The 18,299-nt window shown below is 43.9% G+C and overlaps 1 protein-coding gene across 1 annotated transcript; it reads right to left on the reverse strand.

Moving 5' to 3' along the window:
* Nucleotides 1-4,866: 4,866 nt before the first annotated feature.
* LOC102016073 (melanoma-associated antigen 8-like) lies at nucleotides 4,867-17,905 on the reverse strand. Its single transcript, XM_013505521.1, has 6 exons — nucleotides 17,811-17,905; nucleotides 8,974-9,070; nucleotides 8,205-8,257; nucleotides 6,487-6,580; nucleotides 6,095-6,200; nucleotides 4,867-5,971 (listed from the first exon to the last, which is right to left on the reverse strand). The coding sequence occupies exons 1-6, from the start codon at nucleotides 17,903-17,905 to the stop codon at nucleotides 5,187-5,189; spliced, it is 1,230 nt and encodes a 409-aa protein (XP_013360975.1). The 3' UTR covers nucleotides 4,867-5,186.
* Between the last annotated feature and the right edge of the window lie 394 nt (nucleotides 17,906-18,299).

Here is an 18,299-nt window from a genome sequence, read left to right on the forward strand (position 1 = left end):
ATTTGTAAAAGATAATCATTTATGAGGGAAATTGCTGATCACTTATAAATGTCCCACTGTTTTCATAAAAACAAGAAATCTTTAAATCAAAGTACATTTTCAGGTGTTACTTGGAATTTATGGTAGTAATGGATGGAGTAAGTTTAAACCTTTATTATGAACTCAGAAGTCACAACTGACATACATAATAATATGATAATGAAAATATTTTGCATAGAGATTGCCTACACGCAGACCCTAATGTACCTTTGGTTACAATCATGTAATGTAGAATATGATTTAGATATAAATGTAATTTTCCTTTAAAAACACAAATTAATACCTTCACTAGAGGGAGGGTTCAGACATAAGGTAGACTCTCATCCATGTAAAACTGCATTTGAAAGTCTGAGGGATATTGGGTGACTGCACATAGTCACCTATACATATTCGGTGCCTACTCACTGTACGGCAAAGTACTTCTTTCTTTCTAGCTGTACAACTGTAAACACATCACAGGCTAAATAGAATCAAGAATAAGACTGCTTGAATATGGAAGCAAATGATGTAAAATTATGTTTATTTTTGTTAGTTCAATCACATTTGAAAAATAATGTTTAATGATTATGGAAGTAATTCATAAGTGCTTTACAAGCTTAAGGAATTACTGAAACTGCAAGTAAGAAATTGAAAAAATTAATTATATTCCCAATACTAAGAAAAAGTCTTTGTTGCTACTTAGCTGTATATTCTTCCATGTCTAAGTATGTCTTGTGGTGTATCTCAGTTGTGTCCACTTGACTGACTTGGGAGCCTGGTTGTATCTGGCTGGATCATGGAGGTGTGACTTAGGTATATGTGGTCCTCACCCTTTCCTCTTTGGCACTGTTCCTTGCTCTGGTTCTGACTTCTATAAACTAAAAATGTTTGCTCAGTCCTACAGTTCTGTCATGATGCTCCTTTCTTGGATTCAGTTACCCATGGACTGAATCTGTTGAATCCATGACCCGTGATTATTTAAGAATTTTCTTTCCTATTTTGATAAGATTGTCTAAGGATTTATCAATTTTATTTAATCTTTCAAAGAACCATTGCTTGGATTCATTGATTCTCTCTATTTTTGTCTCAGCTGCATTAATTTCTGCTCTGATCTTTATAATTTCCTCCCTCATACACCCTTTGGGCTTGTCTTGTTCTTTTTCTAGAAGTTTGAGGTTCAACACTAAGTTGTTTATTTGAATTTGTTCTGTTTTGCTGATGTGAGAATCCATCACTATAAATTTCCCTCTTAGCACTGCTTTCACTGTGTTCCACAAGTTCTGATATGTTGCCTTGGCACTACCATTTAATTATAGATATTGTTTAATATTTAAAATATAGATATTGTTTAATATAACTATAATTTCATCTAGAAACTGATACACTGTGGTTGCTATTAATTTGGTACCTTTAACCATAGGAAAAAGATTTACAGTTCTATAACAAAATCCAACATAAACCAGAAACTTGTATGGAATGAATTTCCCCTTAGAGTCATTTCACTTGGTTGGGGGTGGATTAAAGAGGGATAAAGGATGAAATAGAGGTAAGTGAAGAGAACTATAGTAGAAGCAAGGATGATCTGGAGGACAAAGGATGATCACCCAAGCTTTGGGAAACTGGTGTAGAGGCCAGGAGAGAAAGAATGAAGGATAAAGCAAAAGAATATCAAAGTGAACCAGAAAGACTAGAAATAATGTTTACTCACATAAAAATATCATAAAATCATAAAAAACTGTTGAGGAAAGACAGAAAGAAAACAAACAGAACAGAACAAAAATAAAAACCGAAACAACACCCCCGAAAAAAAAAAAAAACAACCAAAAAATAATCAGAAAGAGGAAAATGAAACAAAGAAACAAAGAAAAAAAAAATAAAATTCCTCAGGTATCTGCAGTTCTTTGCTAGTGTCCAAATCAGAGCCCCAAACTGCTGAGTAACCCCACCACGTCTGCAGTAGGATTAGTACTGTTTACGGGGCTTATCTTGGCTTCCAGACGTGGGGTCTGGGACCAGTCTCCAGCCAACAACTTTCTGTGTCCCTCAGCAGCCCTCCCCCCAGTCTCCTTACCCTGTTTGTCTCCGCATTGTTTTCCCAGTTGCTGTGGCGCCCTCAGGCAGAGACAGTCTGGGGCTGCTCCCAGTCCTGTGCACAGCTGGCTCCTCTAGGTCCTCGCACGCCTCCTCTGCTCCACCGTCACTGGCTGGCCTCTATCCTGCCATGCTTCCCATCGCAGGGCAGAGGGGGGTTGCTGTCACTGCTGTGGAGACAGCCAAGGCTGCTCAGTCCCCTTCTCCCGTGGATGGAGTTCCAACCTCCCACTCATTGCTTTGCAGCAATCAAGGCTTTTTAAATCCCCCATGTCTACCTTCCTCTCTCAAGCTACTGTTCACAGGATAGGAAGGGGGATGCTCTTCCACTCACTACTTTCACAGTCTCCACCGCGGTCCCTAAACTTACTGTTCCTAGGGCTTCTAGTTAGCTGCTAGGGCGCATACCAAAAACCCCCCAAAATTGAAAAAAACCTCGCAATCCAACAGGGAGGGAGCAGTTTCTTATTTCCTTACCCCTGTGTATGCCAGCAAAATTTGCTGCCAGGCTGCGCCATCCTGTGTGGAGGAAGGCAAAAGAGGCAAGGGTCCTTTCATCCCACATTTATCCTTTGAGGATTGAGTTGCCCACACTTTTGCAGTCCATCAAAAATGATTTTGGAAAACTTCCCAGAAAGGTAATTCTTATTCCATGTGCAGGCAGCAGCACCACCGGCTGCCCTGTGGACTGGTTCACTGTTTCATAAAGTCCTATGTTTATGTTTTGTTTGACCTACAAGTCTCATTTCAGATTGATTTTGGCCTCAGGAGGTATGTCCCTCCCTTTCTTCCAATTACCTGCATTTTTTATTTTCTCTGAGTAGCTCTACCATGACTCTTCCTCTATTCAGCCATGTTATCTTTCCCCCCAGTTTAGGATGTGTTCGAAGGTCACCAGAGACGTCCACTAACTGATTCAATAGGTGGTGCCTATCTAAGCCTTGGTCTCCTGGCTCCATGAAGAAACTCAGTTCAATTTACTGTGCTCAATGACTTAGAGCTCTCATGGGAAGCTATCAGAGTATCTTGAGAATGGCTCCTCCCCAGGTCCCCCAAACCATTCGGAGATGTGAATTCTTTTAACCAGGTTATGTGACGCTTCCTGCATTGTAACCAACTTATGCCCACCAGTTTATCAAGGTAGTGAGTGCCATTACAAAGTTTCAAGCCCCCATCCTAACCCACCATCTGCATTTCAAAGCCAACTCTCGATCCCAGATGGAATCGGTGGGCAATGAAGGCCGAGAATCACAACCATGATACCCAGCCCCTAGAGCACCAAGAACATAGAAACCTCAAGACAGTCTGAGGCAGGAACACCATCTGGATCATTCCTCAAGCCAAGTCCATAGCCGGCCCTTCTTCTGCAGAGGCTGAGGTCCTTGGCCCCTGGCATTTTCCCCCTACTGTCCTCCTCCATGCAGCTACCCACCCCTTCGTCTGCACAGTGGTATTTCTGACCTCTCTCAGCTGTCAGTCACCAGCCACCAGCCCAGCCCCTCACACAGTGGGGCTCAGAGGGGCTCCACTGAGCACAGGGGATAGAGCACCCATCTCCAGCAGGTGTCAAGGCATCTCCCAGGCTTGCACAGTGCTCTGGGACACTAGAGTGGTCAACAGATGCTGCTTACCCAGACTAACACAAAGAACCAACATTGCTCTTGCTGTTAATGACAGAGGAACCCTCAGGGAGGATGGGGTGGCTGCTGTGCCACTGGTCCGTTCTGCCAGTAGGTTTGTCGAGTCACATCCAATTGCCACTGAATCCCTCTTTGAGGACATATTAGAACATCTGTGCATGGAGCCATCTTTCCGAGTGGATGTACTGCAAAGTTCCCAGAATGTGAGTGAAGGACCAGCTCCTTTTTTCCTCCCTAGCTGCTTTCCACTCAAACCACTATATTCATCCCACCCAAAACCCAGCCCTCATTCAGAGTTATGTCAATTACATTCAAGGTAACAGGAGTGCGATGCTCCAGTGAACTTTCCTCTAGCTCCCAGGCCAGGAAGATGTGTCAGTGTGGTGCTTTCTGGGCACAACATCAAAGAAATCTCCTATATGTGCCGGGAAATCCTTGCAGATGATGGTTACAAATCACCTAGTTCTTATGTCCAGCTGCACCGCAACAAGAGCTCAGGATACTTCCAATACCTGACCCAGGTGGACATTCCTCTCTGCTTTATCCATGAAGCAAGCAGAGCTGCTCAGAGAAGTTTTATACTTCAGCCCCAAGATTCCTCAGCTGAGTGTCTGGCCTTGGCAACCGTGCAGTAAGATTAACCTCTAGAAGGAACTGCAGTTTCCCCAAGCCCCAAGCTGCCCCAAGCATTCGCCTTCCCCCTGCAACTCCCAGCTGAGCTTTTCTTTGTTCTTTAAGCCCTTGAGGACATCTCTCCATTCCCTGCCATGCCTGGAAATGGCCCCTGGCTCCACCATTCCATAGGAAGAGTGAGTCCTACTTGCCTAATTTAGCCGTGTCTCTACCCTTACCACAGGGCCTTGCAAAGAGCATCGGCTCAAAGGTCTCAGGGCAACGTATCTGGGAGCAGCTGCGCTTCCTCTTTAACAGTAAATTTCTCCAATATTTTTTAATAAACCAAGCACATACTGCATAGGCATACATATATTTTTAGTTTTACAGAATGACAACTGAAAGTAATAAAGGAAAGTAGATATTGCTTTTGACATTTCTCTGTATTTACTGACCTCATCTATTTTACTGATGACTTCCTTCACATTTCCAAGAAAGCTTTTATTCCAAAGACAGGTTACCTTGTTTCAGATCACAAAATAGGATGGGAGGTTTTACAATTTGTTTTATAAAACAGCTGAACTCTTAAAATGCATAAACAGCAATGGTTTTTTTTTTATTTTAGGAGTAAAAGAATGAAAACATATTCAGAGACAGACAACCATTTACAAATAGCAATATGTTTGTGACCAGCGCCATCAAAATGCACAATTTGAAGTTAATTAAACCCTCTATTAAAAGGAAACAATCTTCAAGTCATCCACTTATCACCACTCTTCTACTGGCATTGAGTGTGGGACTCTCTTCTTCATCTTCTGAACCCTCTTAATGACAGCTAGGCAAGGCCTTAAGGTTGCTATCTTTGAACTTGTCCAAAAATTCCAGGACTTTTTCCACACTGGTTTCAGCATGGGCCCTTGGACCCCATAGGAACTCATACTGAGGAGGGTCACTGTCTGGCACCTCCACACACACTAAGTACTGTTCCTGCACCAAATCCTTGGTAAGGAATTTCCTGGGTTCCCCATATATGCAGTGCTCCTTCCCAGGATACAACCCCACCCCACTCAGCACTTCCCAGATGGCTTCCTCACTGGCACGGTTGCCCTGAAGATGGATGGCACCCAGGATGAAAATCAGGACGATGGTCCTGGGGTGGCTCTGTTCATCACTCACTATCCCATCATAGGTGAGGCCCAGGGAAGGAGTAAGAACATAGAAGGGGCTGGTAGGGCCCACTTCCTCTATATCAATGCCAAAGACCAGCTGCATATACTTAGAAGCTTCCCCAAAGATCACAGGGAAGTGCTCCTCATAATCTCTGGTGACAACCATCTGCATTTCTTCCATGGTGGTTGGCTCCTTAATTAGGTACTTAATGGCCAGGAACTCCATCAATTTAGCCACCTTACCACCTAAGACATCACTAAGCAAGGAATCAGTGTCTAGCAAGGCTGGTAAGGAGAATAAACCTTGCTCTTGTTCACTGCTGGAGCCCCCATGGGTTTGGCTCAATGGGGTGGCTACCATGGTGTTGGAGGGAGAGGAGCCTCTCTCAGGACACTGAGAAGGATCCAGCATTCCAGCAGCAGAAACCTCCTCTATGGTGCCTAGGATCAGAGAACAAAAGAAAGATGGGGATAAGGAGGAGAAGCAATGAGAGGGAGTGAAAGTGGTGACTTCTTGCTACACAGCATTGAAACTCTGCCCACCCTCCAAGCCCTGTGTCTCACTTTGGTCCTCGCGGTCTTCCTCAAGTTGGTAAGGCTTTGGAGATCCAGACATGATGGCTGTGGTATGTGACCTCAGGCAGGTGCTTGGTGATGGGGACTCAAGGACCTGGGGGAGAGAGAGAGGTTGTCAGCAGCATGCAAAGAGAAAGTAAGGGGAAGTGAGTTCATCCATGGTCCCCGGGTCTTCCCATAGGTGACAGTAGAGACAGGTTGAGGCTGGGATTCTGTACATCAGCAAATGGGGCTCTTTCTGCCCACAGCTAGACTCCAGGCATTGCCTGGTATCCCAAGGCCACCAGGCTGGTAACAGTGGATAACAGGTTCTACGGACTCCCTTCTCTTGGGGTGTGTCAAGTACTTCCATACCTTCAGGCCTCACCCAAGTTCCTCACCTTGACTGCTGGCAGGTTCTGGCCTCCTCCGTCTGCGGACCAGGAGCGGCTCCTCTGCTGACCTAGTGACCCAGTGCACCAGCGTGTGATGTCCCTGAGCTCAAGCAAACAGAAATGAGATGCAGCACCTCTGCACACCCCTGCATGGGCTTTCCTCGGGGTTTGGACAGCAGAGCAAGGTTATAGAAGCCCTCCTTTGCCTGGAGTGTGCCCAGGGCTTCAAATTCCCCCTCTGCTGACCTGCACATGCACCTTGCAATCCAATGCCACCATTTCCCTGTGACCTCATGTGGAAGCTGGTGTGTATGGGGGTGACTCTTCCTCTCTGTCCTGCCCAAAGCAAGGGCATGTTTCCCATGTCTTGGATCTGTTTGACTGATGCCACACTCCGCAGACCAATCCCACTCTTTCCTGACATCAAGAGCCAGACACAAAGGTGCACTGTGCCTACCAGTGCTGACAGCAAGGTGGAGGTCACCCTCCAGTCTAGCATGGAAGGTTCCCTTAATTGTCCTCCCTTTAAGTCTTGAGTCGTTGAAAGAGTCCCACCCATCAGTGGCCCACAATCCTCCCTCAGATTTCAGGGAATCATGCAGGACACAATTCAGGGTGAAAGCATAGCGATACTGGGTTCCATCTGACATGGGTCCTGGGATACTCAGTCCTGCTTTATTACTCACTTTGCCTTGGGATAAGGCCTGAAGCTAACTGAGCTCAGGCTGTCTCTGCTCCTGCCACCCGAAGCATCTACCTCATAACAAGGATCTGACTCTGTCAGGTTCCAGTGAAGCAAAACCTGGCCCTCGCCTAGAAATTCTGCACCATGTGGTACAGGACAAGCAACAGAGGCCTTCCTAGATTATTCTGCGACCCCCTCTCTGAGGTAAAGCTTCCCCAGCCCCTCTCTCCCACCTCTTAGCTTGACCTAACTGACCCCAGGCCTTCTCTGCTCTTCCCACCTTGGGTCACACCTCAGAGCAAGGCTCTCATATCCTCTCAGCTCCCAGAGAAACCAAAAAGGGGCTCGTGCTTGAGAATTTTGCATTGTGAGGTGCAGAGCAGGCAACAGAAGCTTTTCGAGAGTGTTCTGGGACCCAGTAGCAGGTGTGAGGCTTCAGACCCCCATAGCCTCTCACACTAACTTGAGTCCACCTTCTCTCCACTCCTGCCACGAGAAGCTCGACTAACAACAGGGCAAATCTGCATTGTTCCAGGTCCCTCTCTTTCCGAGGTTGGTCTTCCTCACTGCACCCACAAACCCCAACCTGACCCTTAATTATGACCTGCCCTCTCGGCTCCCCTCACCTGAAGCGGATAACATAGAACTGGACCTTGCCTCGTGAAACTGGAGTAAGTGGACTTCACATCCCACAATGCACCCGCGTTGGGGGGCGGGTGGCGAGAGGAGGCTGTCTGACAGAGAGTGGAACGGGATTTTCTGCTCCCTCCTGTCCTAAGGGGTCATCACCTTGGTTCCTGGCAGAGCCCGGAACACCAACCTGTATGTACCTAAGTCTGTTTCCCTCAGACCAAGGCCTGGGCTCCAGGGCCCCCTGAGACCTAAGAGAGGAGAGGCTCAGTTTTACAAGTCTGCCTCTCCGTGGGTTCCGGTTAACAAGACGGAACTATGCAGTGACTGTGTATGGTTGGGCCTTCCTTATTCCCCACAGCCCATTACCAGACTAGCTAACTCACCCGGCTCTCTCTGATTCCCTCACCTGAAGCGAACACCTCGGAACGCAGCCTCTCGTTGCCCCGACCGTTCGAAGCGCTAGTCAGTGGACGTCACTTCCGGCAACGTGCCTGTGGACGTCATTTACGACAATGTGCCTGACGTGTCCTATGGCTGACAAGAGAGGCGGAACGGGAATCTCAGGGTCCCCTCTGTCCTCTCTGGGGGTTGTCATTTCAGTTCCGGGGAGAGCCCGGACCCCTCTCCTTTATGGACCTGAGTCTTTTCCTCCCAGATGAAGGCTTGCAATCCTAGGTTCCCCGGAACCGGAAAGGGTGCTCACAAGAAAATCTTTCCCTGGTGTGCAGGGCTGAGTAAAAAGTCACATCTGGAAGGTTTTGGGACCCCGTTTATGGGGTGTGCTTGCTCAATACACTCTCAGGTCATAAGTTTACCTAACACAGCCCAGTCCCTCCTTGAAGCCCACAAACTCAGATCAAGTCTATCACATTGATCTGACCCTACTAATGTGACATCCGATCAGGCGACGTGTCAAGGGTCTGACAAAAGGAGTGGGACAATAATCTACAGATTTCTCTGTTCTCCTTTGTTACCAGCAGAGCTGGGACTCTGGTCCTGCCCATCTCAGTCAGCTTCCCCCAATCTCTGATAGTCTCCATGGTGACAGCCATGGGAAGGAAGGAGAGCGTTCGCTGTCCGGGCCTTCAAGGTTGAACTCAGGGGCCGCAATGAGATGCCCAAGATTGTGGTGACCTCTTCCAGGACAACCACATTCTCCTATGAGGTCTCCTCACCAGCCAAAGGCAGATCTCCCCATCATTTCCTTGTAAAAGGTTGATGTTGAGTGGGAAGAGGGTGAGCAGCAGCAGGGCGTTGGGGTAAGCCTTGCTTCTGCGAAGGAATCCAATTGTTTATAGTCCAGAACATGATTGCTACCTTTCAATGCCCATTTAGAGTCTGGAAGATTTTTTATATCTCTACTAAATGTCTAGATGGACTTTATATCAATAGAAAGTATATAAAGTGTACATCTAGGCAGTAGTTATGTATAGGTACATAACTAAAATCATATGTGTGCATGTATTAGTGAATATATTATATATGTCGAATGGTTGTTTTTTTATTTTAAAGAGAGTAGTAGGGGCTGGGGATTTAGCTCAGTGGCACAACGCCTGCCCAGCAAGTGCAAGGTTGTGTGTTCAATCCACAGCACTGGAAAAAAAACAAAAAACAAACAACAAACAACAAACAACAACAAAAAAGAGAGTAGTAAATGATACAAAAACAAAAAATACAAGAATAGCAGCATACCAGTATCACAATCATAAACAAACCAAAGCAAGAACATTTAAAGTGATAGTTTTCAAGACAAAATAATACAAATTAACAGTGGTTGTTATATTACATATCACTATCCTTAACTAGGTTGTTCCGATTACCAGATGTAAGAATGGAAGATTGTTCAAACCATTAAAGAGAATAAGAAAATAATCATTAGATAAAACATTAGAGATAATACAGAGTTTCACTGGACAAGATGGTAGGGATTCACCATGGGCATTCCACTGCATATTGTTACCTTCAGATTAGCTGCCCAGATTACCAGACACAAGCATGCAAAATTACTCAGAACATAAAAAATTTAAAGCATTAACTATTCCTTTCAATATACCATCAGACATCAGCAATACACTTATTGCAGCTATTCATATATATATTTATATTTTGCCTTTTTTCTTTTTTCTTCTTTCCCTCATCCCAGTCGTTCCTTCCTTTGTGCAATTTCTTTCCCATTCTTATCATCTATTGTACATTTTGAGTTTTACTTATTCTTTCAGGTTCCTATACCAAGGAAACAATACGATGTTTTTACATGTGGGTCTGATTTATTTCACTTATGAGTATGGTCTCTACTTGTATCCATTTATCTACAAAAGCCTCGAGTTTATCTTTTTTATAGCTGAGTAATACTCCATTGCATAAAAATACCACATCTTTTTTATCCATTGCTCAGTGGATGGGCATCTGGGTTGCTTCCAAGATTTAGCTATAACAAATTGTGCTGCTATAAACATGGGTGCACATATATCGTTGTGGTATGATGTCTTTAATTGTTCTGGGAAAATACCCAGAAGGGGAATAGCTGGGTTAAATGGGACTTCTAATCCTAGTTTTGTGGGGAATCTCCAAACTGATGTCCACAGTGGTTTCACCAATCTACACTCCCACCAGCAGTGGAGAAGTGTTCCTTTTTCCCCACAGCATCTCCAGCATTTGTTATTGGTTGCTTTCTTGTTGATAGCCATTCTTTCTAGGGTAAGATGAAATCTCAGTGTTGTTTCAATTTGTATTTCTCAAATGACTAGTGATGTTGAACATTTTTTCATGTATTTATTTGCCATTAGTACTTCTTCATTTGAGAAGTGTGTATTCATCTCAGGTGCCCATTTTTGGATTGGGTCTTTGAATTTGGGGGGCCTGATTTTTTAAATTCTTTGTATGTCCTAGATAGAAGTCCTTTGTCTGAGGGGCAGTTGGCTAAAATCTTTTGAATGGTTGTGTTTTAAGTGTATATTTACACAAATGAATTTGCACATGCACGTAGATATAGTACATATGTTTATTTGATTAAAGAATATCTACTGTCACTATGCATGATTCACTTTTTTACTTGCTACTTTCATTCTAGTGCATTCCTTATATTTTTTTGGTTTTTTTTTTGGTTTTTGGTTTTTCTCTGGTACCGAGAACCGAACTCACGACCTTGCACTTGCCAGGCAGGCGCTTTTGCCGCTGAGCTAAATCCCCAGCCCCGTGCATCCCTTATATTCCATTAAAATAGGGATGGTTTTGAAAGCCAGTCCTCACCCACTAGGGTGATTTCAGGTGAACGCTCAGTCTCTGCAGCCATGCAGCCACACTGGCTGCATTTCCTTCTGTCTGATGTTACTTGTAAGTCACTGGCATCTCTGGTATGAGCGCTGCCTCAGATTGTGCAGCGATGTAGAGTCAGGAGATTTAGAACTTTCCTCTGACTCATGCTGTCAGGGGAAACCTATGCAGGCCTTGGCCCACGCCCATACTTCCCTTCCCCTACCCCCAAAACAAGTAAAAGCTCAACAGTCCTCAGTCTCCTCCAGGGCTTCCTCAGAAAAATTTTGTTTACATTTAGTTGCTAAGTGTGCTTGCTAGGTTTTGTTTCCTCTCTCTTCAGTTCGTTTCTATGGTTAAATTGGGAAGCACAAGATAGTAACACACACTTGGTTTTCATTTTGACAGCTACAGGGAAGGAAATAAACTATAAGGAATTTAAGGAAAATTGAGTTTTACATTATTCTGTTTCCTATCAATGAATATGACACACTGGTCTATTGATTTCACAATTCTTTTACCAGGATCTGTCAGCATAGTTGCCTTTATAAAGACTTTATTCACCTTTGTTAGGCTTCCTTTTAGCTATAGTGTTCCTAAGATTTAGTTGCTATTACAAATGGCATATTATTTATTAATTGCTCTAATCAGTGCTTTTGTTTCAAAAATATTTGTTTTGGCATACTAATCAGACATCTATGCTAGAGATGCTACTTATGGTTCTCAAGTATCCATCACTGAAATATTCCCTTCCACCTCCTTTAAATTTTTAAGACACACAATGATATTGTCAGTAAACATTCTTTTTCCCTAATATTATTGTCCCTTACTTATTCTGGTAATTACAGCTCTGACTTTGTGTCTCATTGCTGTGTTGAAACATACACACATTAATGTACATTCATGTCTTATTGCTGACTTTAAGCATAATTATTCTACTATTTCCTTTTGAGTGTGCTTCCTTGTAATTTTAAGAAATGAAAGTTTCCTTTTCATACTAGTTAAATAAATGTTTTTCCGTCAATTGATGTTGAATTTCTTTCAAAATCTTTCTCTATATGCACTGATTAAATATTTGATCTATTTTCTATGTAAGGAATAAAAATGGAAAGGCTTTTTTCTAATGTTAAATCATATTTTCATTATTTGGAACAATTCTCTTTATTTAGTTTCCTTCTATGCTAGAGATGCTACTTATTTATGTAGGACATTTGCTGGTGTAAGAGAGCTAACCTCGAGTGTTCTTATCCTGGAGTGTGCTCATCTGGTTTACAACTCCAGGACAGTGAGCCTGGAAGCAGGTGTTGAACAAGCACCATTTCTGCAGGCTGTGGATGTCAGACTTCTGATGGTGATTAGTTTTCCCAGAGCGCTGGAGGAACTGGACAGCAAAGCAACCTTGCCCTGGAACATGTGAGGGTGGCTTGAGCTTTGAAGGGTTGCAGTTCCTGCAATGTGATTCATGTTTTCTCAGTCCATTTAGAACAATCGGGCCATTTACTAATTTTGTTGCTAAAATGTGGTCAATGTCTCTTAGGGTTTCACCCACAATGGATACTACTTGTCATGAAAGCTTTTTATTACAGAAAGCCTGAAACATATTATCGTGGACTCACTATGCCACCTTTGCTATGTAGCAAATCTGATTCTAGTGAGTTCCCCCACCCACCTGCATTGCATGCACTGGAAGAATGCAGAACAAATCAAAATTGCCCCACTATTTCTTCTCTCACTATTGCAATGCACATTTCTTACAAAGACATTTAAAAAATACACACAATAGTTATGGTTTCTAAAAAGTATGTAACGCTCAAATATCTATGTTCAATAATTTTTGATACACTTACACTTTTCAAAGGAGCTTCTTTGAATGTACATCCAAATATGGCCCATACCATAATTTTTATTTTGCCCCATAAATCTTTTTTTATTCTACACATTTTTCCCTTTATCTCTTTTCTCTTGCAATGGTTTTTAGTTGTTGAAAAGAACAAACCATTTTTTCCAGTTGCTCACACACTGGATTATGCCAAGTTCAACACTGTCATGACTTTTAACGTATTTTCACTCTTTAGTTTCTAGGAATATGTGGTGCTTCACCTTTTTATTGTATATGAGTTTCCCCAGGCCTAAATTCAGTCATTTTTTCAAAGAAGACTGGTTCATTTTATTGGAAATGGTTCTAGAAATCTACATCTGCATATTATGTGTGCTTATTGCTACTGGGAAATTGTCAGATATTGGCCTTTTCTGCTAACTGCATAATGAATACACATGTATACACAGTATTTACATATACAGACATCTATTACCATTATATATGTAAATTTGTGATTCTATATTTAAATTAGCATAGTTTTCTACTAATGTCTCCAATTGGAAACCATTTCCAATGAAGATGATTCTCGCTGCTTCCTCTGGATTGTCTATGGCCTTCTACTCTGTCAGTGAGAATCCTGGAACCCGCCCACCATTCACCATGCAATAAATGAATAGTTCAGTCCCAGGATATAGGAAGAGCAGATTCACATTTGCAACCCCATGGGAAGCACCTCTATCGCTTAGAGTGCAGTGCTTACGTGCAGTTCCATTGACTTTTACTCTCCCCGATGCCACCAATTTCCAGCACTACTGAGGGCAGTAATTTGCCAGTATGTGTTTCACTGACAGTGTAAATAGACTTGTTATACTTAGAGTTTGTTTTTTGGTTGCATCATGCATTCTATGCTGGGGTTGCCCACCTCATAAATATTATTTAAATTTTCATCCAGCAAGATTCACTCTTTGCTGTAAAGCTAAGATTTGAAAAATGCATTGTGCTGTCCTCTGAGAGCAGTAGATCTGCTCTACTCCTCACCTTTCTGCTCCTGGACACAATACCAGGCACCTGCAACTGAAAGGAGCAAAGACATACCTGGATCATGTCTTCAGTCTATAATCGGTTGCTTCCATGGTAGAAGTATCATGGGAAAAGAACATGAAGGAGTAAAGCTGCTCAGTTCACGGTGGTCAGGAAGTAGAGAAGGAAAACTGTGCCAGAAATAAAGGGACCCTATATGCTACTTGGTGTCCCACCTCCATGACCCACATAGTCAGTCAGGAGCATGCTTTCTGAACCTGCTCTGTGTTTCCTGGCATAATGCATTTGATTTATCAGGACTAACAGTCAAAATTCACCCCTGTCAATGTCACATTCAAACATGTGTCCTTAAACCATACTTAATTTCTTAATACACAATAACAACTTCATATCCCTCATACAATGGGAACTGTAATACTCTCTTCTACAAAGTCTCAACAATTCCAGCAGTTTTTTTTTTCTGGTACCAGCAATCAAACTCAGGACCTTGCACTTGCCAAACAGGCACTTATGCCACTGAGCTATATTCCCAACCCAACAATTCTAGCATTTTTCAAATGTTGAAGCCCAAGTCTTCTCTGAGACCCAAGATAGAATCATAGCTATGAAGCATTGGTGTGAGTTTATAGCCAATATGAACTACGTGTAAAGTTCCTACTGCACTGAGAGTTAATCACAAGTGGTTTTTACTACATGCCCAACACATATCCTCTGAAACTTTGTTATCGTGTTTGATTCCCATGCAGTCTTGGAGCTGTACAGACATGGTATAACTTGTTCTAGCCCTGGATGAGCCCCTAATCAGTGCTTGTCAAATAGGACAGAGATCTGTACATTTGGCTGTGGTCATTAGCCACAGAGGCACCTGTAAGATGCTCCAGACCCAACTGCCTGCATCCAATCCCTCCTCCAACTCTGTGCAGGAGAGTCCTCCAGGAGAATGCACCAAATGCCCAGGGAATGAATTGCATCATCTCCACCGCCAGTCACCCAGCTTCCTGGTTAGTGGGAGTACAGCAGCAATATTCCTTTGCACAACTTGGAGCTGCAGGGTGGCCCCACATAGTGATGTTAAAATCATTCTTGAAGCTTATGCCAGCATTTTCAAGGTTTGAAACAGCTCATACTTATTTCATTTCAAGATCAGCAGGTTCTGACACATGCATAAGGTGAATGATCCACAGTGACAGTAAGAATAGACTCACTGCCCTACAGTGTTCCCCTGCCCTCACCTGCCTTTTCTTCATTTTCCCTTCCATGAATAACTGGCAGTTGATGATCTTTTTTTATCTATATTATTTTACCTTCTCCTGAGTGACAAGCTTGCAATCATATACTAGTAGCTTTTCAGAGTGATTTTGTTAAGTTTGAGCTTTTCTTTTACCACGCTTATTCTAGCAAAAGATGGATCAAATTCACTTACTTTTCAGAAATATAAACTTTTCCTTGAGTCAATTTTCACTACTAATTTTTTATTCTCCATTTGATTCTTTCCACCCTAAGTTTTATTGTTATCCCCTTCCTTGTGCTTATTTTGGGTTGGTTTCCTCTTGTTCTGGTCCCTAAATGTTACTGTCTGATGTCATTTTCTTTTCACTGTAGTCTTCACACTTCTAAATTTCTGAGTGTTTTCTTTTCATCCCAAGATTTTGTGATATATTTTTTCTTTTACTTTTTCAGTGCTGGGAATCAAACCCAGGGCCTCACTCACACATGCCAGCTAAGAGCTCTACTCACTGAGCTGCACTGCAAGCCAAAATGATGTATGTACTTGTTTTTGTTCATTCCACGGTTCTTTCCATCTCTCTTGTGATATGTATCCTCAGGGTGGTGGACATCAGACTTGGTTCCTTAAGAGAATGCAGCCGGTGGGCATCTCTGCACAGGTCGCACTGTTCTGGGCATTAGCACAACCAAATGAAGGTGTCAGGAAATGGTTAGTTTCTGACAAGGCCTCTGTTTCTCATTTGCTGAGGGTCACCTTTTTCTCCCCTGTAGTACTGGGGATGGATCCTAGGGACTCCTGCATACTAGGTAGGCACTTTACTACTGAGCTACACCCTCAGGTCTTATTTAAATATTGAGATAAGATCTCCCTAAGTGATTCAGGCTGGTTTGGATTTTGTGAGGCTGCTGCTTTGCTACCTGACTATCTGGGATCAGAAAGGGGTTTCTGGCCACCTTCTCACTGTGTTTTCCCAGGGCCTCTCATTTGTGTTTTTGTGTGGAGAAATGGGAGCAGGGGCCTGCTGCTGCCCGGGGGTATCCAGGGGAATGGCAGGCCCCGAGAAACTCCATGGTGTCTCCTCACCCTCGTTCCTCATGGGTGCTGACACCGTGGGACTTCTGGCTCTCCCCAAAAGGCAAGGTCACCATGAAAAGTAAACGTTTTCAAAGGACTCAGGGAGCAAGGCCATCTGGAGAGCACAACTGAAGACCCCGATGAAAGAGGACACACAGGGCTTCCGAGAATGACGAGAATAATGGGATAACTGTATTAGAAGCAAGAAAGATTTGTTTGGGGGAGGTTAATGGCAATGTGTCTTTCACTGTAATAATTCTTTTCAATTGAAAGATTCACCATATTTTGATGGCACACTGCATTGCTTTGCAAGAACATCTGCCCAGTACTATCAGTCCTGCACCAAGGTCACCCTTGTTATTACTCACCTTGGGTTACATTAGTATTTCTTTTTTTTTTTTTTTTTTGGTTTTGGTTTTTCTCCGGTACCGGGAACCAAACTCACGACCTTGCGCTTGCGAGGTAGGCGCTTTTGCCGCTGAGCTAAATCCCCAGCCCCTACATTAGTATTTCAACATCTCATCTGCAAGCCCCATGGTTGTTGCCTTTTGTAAGGTCCTATGTCTCGCCCCTCTGGAACACGCCCTTATGTTACGATGGCTCAAGTATTCTCAAACTCCTCTCAAATTTGCCTTGATTTCAGCTTCTCTGCTCTTGTCTGCTTTTACAAAAATGATGTTCAGAAGAAGGGAGAGCGGACATCTGGGGGATTTCATTCAACAGATAAGAGGCTGGAGTATTTGCTTGGTCTCTGAATTATCCCAGGGAATGGTGTGGTGCTAAAGTTTCTACTACACAAGCAAGAGATATGTTGAGGTGGAAAGGAGGGAACGCTGCACTTTTCCTTTCCATTTCTGCAGAGCAGCACATGTCCAGTCCAAACGCTGCATTTACACTGGTGTCCCACAGTCTTGGCACACAAGGGTCCTGCTGGTTGCTATTGTGTATTCTTGCAGCTCGCTCCCCACCTGTCTCTGAGAGGATTTATCACCTACTCTTCTCTTCATCCTGTCAAGGAGGTGAGGGGAGTCTCTTTTAAAATAATGATCACAGTAGAACCATACCTAAGATTCACAGTTTAGAAGGAAGAGGGACCCCTGAAGAGGAACCCAAGAGTTGACTATGACAACTGGTCACCTATACCTTGTGCAAGAGAAGCTAGTGGTGTTGGAAACCTTTGTGGAAAAGGTCACAGTCCCCTAAGAGAGAGGCACATTTGCTTTCAAATTCTCAAAACTTGCCCATGGAGGACAAGCATTTCCCCGCTTAGGAATGGTGATAAATTGCAGGCTGGGAGATGAATGTACAAGGCCAGTGCCAAGGGGATTGGTTGGTGAGACTGGGAGTGTAGGAGACTTGGAGGCTTTCCAGTTGTGATCTGCACGCTAGTCCAGGGGCGAGTCAGACTTCAGAGGATTTTCCTCACCTGGGGCGCAGGACCAAGTGCAGCTCACATACACACAAGTCACCTCCAGTGATTTCAGTGTAGCACAGACTCACTAGGCCTGCAGGACAGGACCAACTACTACATCACACTGTGAAGCGCAGTGGAGTCATGTGGACACATGACCTAGTAGATGACATGAGTCCCTGCCTACCTGGACCTGTCCACATGGTGACCTAAAAACACCTGTGATCTTATGTGCTCCAGACAGGTAGAAAGATTCTTACCACTTTCCTGGTCGTAACTCATAGTTATATTACCACCACACCAAGGGAAACAGGTAGCAGCAAGGCTCTGAACCCTGCCAGAGCTCACCCTGACCCTAGCTGAATGTGATCCCGTGAGGGACCCCTGGGACTTCCTCCTGAGCTGCCCCAGAGCCCAGTGGTAAAGCCACCATGAGTCTTGCCCTCCATTACCCGGCCACAGCACAGCCTGGCCTTTCCCGGGTGAAGGATATCGTGAGGAAGAGGGAGGTGCGTGTGTCCTGCACACCTAGCTGGAGCCTTGGCAGTTTAGTTGGAAGGAGATGGTCTCCATCCAATCCGTATTTAAGGCCCTATGGGCACTGCTTCTTCCCAGAATCTCCTGAATTAAGACGCAGTTCCTCACTGACCATTGTACGGGGCAGACCGTCATCCCA

Source organism: Chinchilla lanigera, unplaced genomic scaffold, assembly GCF_000276665.1.
Source record: "Chinchilla lanigera isolate Chin_1 unplaced genomic scaffold, ChiLan1.0 scaffold00097, whole genome shotgun sequence".
NCBI classification, from domain to species: Eukaryota; Metazoa; Chordata; class Mammalia; order Rodentia; family Chinchillidae; genus Chinchilla; species Chinchilla lanigera.